This window comes from Nicotiana tomentosiformis, chromosome 12 (assembly GCF_000390325.3).
Source record: "Nicotiana tomentosiformis chromosome 12, ASM39032v3, whole genome shotgun sequence".
NCBI classification, from domain to species: Eukaryota; Viridiplantae; Streptophyta; class Magnoliopsida; order Solanales; family Solanaceae; genus Nicotiana; species Nicotiana tomentosiformis.
The window spans coordinates 55,119,483-55,123,950 of NC_090823.1; the positions used below are offsets into that span (position 1 = coordinate 55,119,483).

General features: G+C 36.4%; 1 protein-coding gene across 1 annotated transcript; it reads left to right on the forward strand.

Annotated features, from left to right (window-relative positions):
* Positions 1–606: 606 nt before the first annotated feature.
* Positions 607–4,025, forward strand: LOC138902666 (uncharacterized). Its single transcript, XM_070190554.1, has 2 exons — positions 607–618; positions 3,258–4,025. The coding sequence occupies exons 1-2, from the start codon at positions 607–609 to the stop codon at positions 4,023–4,025; spliced, it is 780 nt and encodes a 259-aa protein (XP_070046655.1).
* The last annotated feature ends 443 nt before the right edge of the window (positions 4,026–4,468 follow it).

The window sequence follows — 4,468 nt, forward strand, 5'->3', positions numbered from 1 at the left end:
TATATTATTATTATTATTATTATTATAATTCTTGTGCATATTGTTGTTGAGCCGTGTGCTATATCTTGATGTGACCTTGGTGTATTATTATTTTATGATATTGTGGCACATGTGAATATATTGTGCAGGTTGATTATTTTTGTGTGGAGTATAAGGGTAGCGAGATGTGTATGCGGCGATATAAGGGAGGCATTCCATTGTGATGTGCATGCAGCGAGATAAGGATGGTTAATTATGTGCATGTAGCGACATAAGGGAGGCATTCCATTGTTTATGTGCATACGGCGACATAAGATTGGCTTTGTTGGGGTTGTTATGAGATATATCGGGGTATTCCATTGATGAGGTTCATGTGTTGAAACTGGGGTTATTATTTTGATCTTACACTTGTTTCTTAAATGTTCCGTACTTGTATTTTATGAGTTGTTAGCTCTCTGTTAAATTGGATGATGGATCTGATTCTGTGAAGTCATTGGATGGAATTTAATATATTTTCATGACTACATCCTAAGATGCACGAATGATAAATAAAAGAAAAAAATTTAAAATTTCGTAAAACGGTTCATTATCATTGGGGTTTACTTAACTTCAGTTAAAAAGTTAAATATGCCAAAGAAGGTAATGATTTTTGTCACGATCCAAAATTTCACCGTAAGGATCGTGATGACACCTAGTATTTAAGATTAGAAGCATATCACATAATAATATCAAACAGAATATAACAATTTTAAATTCAACAAAAAATGTGTAATATGATAAAGTCACTTTCCCAAAATCCGGTAATATTGAGTCATAATCTCTACAAGGAATACATAATAAGTCTCAAATATATATCACTGTTTGGAAGACGTAAACAGTAGAAAATAAATAAAAGAGGGTTACTCCGAGGCCTGCGAGCAGAACAATAGGGATACCGTGATGTCTCCAGCAAGCTCTAGCACCTCCTAATGATCAACTCAAACTGAAGTACATGGATCTGCATAAAGAATGTGCAGAAGCGTAATATGAGTATACTACAGTCGGTACCCAATAAGTATCAAGACTAAACTTGGTGGAGTAGTGACGAGGTTCAAGTCATGATACTCAGTAGTCAATAACTTGTGCAAAATATCAACAGACAACTGACAACGAAAAGTATAACGGAACGGATATCAACAACGTCAAAGAAAGTATAACAACAACTCAATGTAGACTAGTCCATTTTTACTAACAAAATATAAATGGAAACCGGGTATGTGATAGCATATCAACAATCAACCAACAACTCATAAAATATAAGTCGGGAACATTTAAGAAACAAGTGTGAGATCAAAATAACAACCCCAGTTTCAGTACATGCACCACATCAATGGAACACCCTGATATATCTCTTAACAACCCCCAACAAAGTCATTCATATGTCGCTGCATGCACATAAATAATGAAATTCCTCCCTTATGTCATCGCATGCACATAATTAGTCGCCTTTATCTCGCTGCATGCACATCACAATAAAATACCTCCCTTATATCGCCGCATGCGCATCTTGCCACCCTAATACTCTACACAGTAATAATCAACTCGCACAATATGTTCACATGTGCCACAATATCACAAAAATAACAATATCCCAAGGTCACATCAAGATATAGCCCACGTCTCAACAACAATATGCCCAAGAATCATAACAATAACATAAGAGTACGGAGAGTATTCAACAACAAAGCATGTTTCATTTAGAAAACAATCCCAATTCAGGGCATACTAATAGTTTAAGGTCTAATCCGGTCATAAATCACACATATGCCCGTGTACAATTTGTCACCTTATGTACACGTCGTTTCACATAGCATAAATAATGCAATTTAGACCAAAATCCCAAAGGGATAATCCCCTCACACAAAGTTAGGCAAGATACTTACCTCAAATATCCCCAATCAATACTCTAAAAATATTTTTCTTTTAAAATTCACCTCCACACGGCTCAAATCTAGCAAAAGTCGACTTAATAATATCAAACAATGCAAGAGAAACTAATTTCAATTATTAAATTTAAAATCTTTACACAATTTTTAAAAAGTCAACAAAAGTTAATCACGGGCTTGCCCGATTAAAATCCGAGTCGAAGAATAGATCTCGACTACCCATGACCCCACGAGCTCAAATATGTGATTGGTTTTAAAAACTGAGTCCAAATCGACTCTCAAATATCAAAATTTGATTTTTCAAAACATAGTCAAACATTCTCTTCAATTTTCATGATTTTAATGTTAAAATCCATAAGTAATCAAGTTATAATATCAAAAGTGAATAAAAACACTTACTAATGGCTTTGTGTGAAAATCCCCTCCTAAAATCGTCTCCCACCGAGTCTATGGCTCAAAAGTGATAAAATGGGACTAAGTCACTGTTGGCTTAAGTGAAGTTTATTTTGATGATTGACAAAGGAACTCAAGCACTAACCGGGTCCATACACAATGTACACAAACACGGGCAGATTCAAGCACAAGGCATGCACGCGAAGGAGATAAGCCTAAGTGATTATATCTGATATCTCCTGAACGAAAAGGTTGCATAAGTGATTCAAGTGTGCGAACCTGAAGCTATAATAACTAGATAGAAGAACTAGTTCCAAGTGTCTGTCTTTTATTGTAGTTTTATTGTAGTAGGGCTTTTGAGTTGTACCTTTCAGCTTTATCTATAAGCAATTGCTCTAGGTACTCTCAATGTTGCATTCAAGTTAGAGTTAACTTGAAGTTGTCACAACGGCTAGAGGCTAGTTGCCATAAAGGATTAGAGGGAATCCTTAGGTTTACAAAGAGTTTTGTAAATGGTGTATTTGGCTCAGTGATTTAGTGAAGTGTTGGAAAAAATCCTACTGGGTAGTAGGTCGTGATTTTTTCACCTTTTGAGCCAGCTATTTTTCACGTAAAAATACTTGTGTTCTTTACTTTCCGCATTTATTATTTCGCAACAGTAGTATAAGGAACACATAGAAGAACCAAGTTCTTCTATAATCTGTGCACGCGAAAATTTGGATACCACACAAATTAATCCCCCCTCCCCCGTGTGGTATTGAAGTACAAAACAACAATTAGTATCAGAGCGGGTTATCCTTGAAGAGGCTAACACCTTAGGAGAAGATCAAGATGAGTACACCACCTGGAAACTAGGAAGGACAATCCACTGCTAGGCCACCACTCTTTAATGGTCAGTACTACTCTTGGTGGAAGAATAGAATGAGAGATCACATTTAAAGAGAGGACTATGAGCTATAGGATATTGTCAATGATGGTCTACTGGCTACATTTAAGAAAAATGCTAAAGGAGTGGATGTGCTAAAGATAAGAGCGGATTACACTACTGAGGACTTGAAGAAGTGTGAGAAGAATGCTAAAGCCAAGAAATGGCTTATTTGTGGACTTGGTCCAGATGAGTATAGCAGAATACAAGGTTATGCCACTACTAAGAAAATTTGGGACACACTACAGGTGGCTCGTGAAGGAACTACTCAAGTGAAGAGATGTAGAGGAACTCCATTGTACTCTCAGTATGAGAACTTTGCTATGAAGGATGGAGAAACCATTCAAGAGATGTACACAAGGTTCACTATACTAAAAAATGAACTGAAATCTCTTGGAAGGATTATTCCTAAAGAAGAGAAGGTTGAGAAGATACTTACTAGGGTCTTGCCAATTACTTGGGAAAGCAAAATCACTGCCATCCAAGAGTCAAAGAACATTGCTACTCTTCTACTAGATGAATTGATTGGAAATCTCACTGCCTATGAACTTAGGAGACAAACCATGAAGATGGATGTACTTAAGAAGGAAAGAAGCTTGGCACTGAGAATTACTGAAGGTTCTGATCTGGAAGATGATGAAATGGCTATGATCACTAAAGACTTCAAGAAGTACCTGAGGAGAGGAAAGGGTTCTTCAAGAAGTGGAAGCTACAGCAAGGCAAAAGCTTCGGAGAAGAAAACTAATGATGGCTACTACAAGTGTGGAAAACCTTATCATCACATCAAAAAATGTTCTTTGTAGGAAATTGAATGGAAGAAGGAAAGAGCTGAATGAATGAACATGAAGAAGGAACAGGTTCAACCCAAGAAAAGAAATAACAAAGGATCAACTAAGGCTATAGTCGCTGCTTGGGGAGAAAGCTCAGATGATGATGTTGATGATAAACGAGCACTTATGGCCATTGGAGAATCTGATGAAGAAACTCAGGTAAGTGTCTTTCATCTCAAAGACAAGATTAAGTTTTTATTTAAAGAAAGGTTATCTAAGATACTACTAGAGCTAATTGATGAAACTGAGGATGTAAATAAGGAAAAGGAACAGCTGTCTAAAGAATGTGTGATTTTGAAGGCTAAGTGCAAAAATCTGAAACTTAGGGTTAGTGAAACTTTAAGTGAAAATACTGTGTTGAAGAACCAGGTTCATGCACTTGACTTGACTGTCCTAGAACTTAGATCTGAAAATCT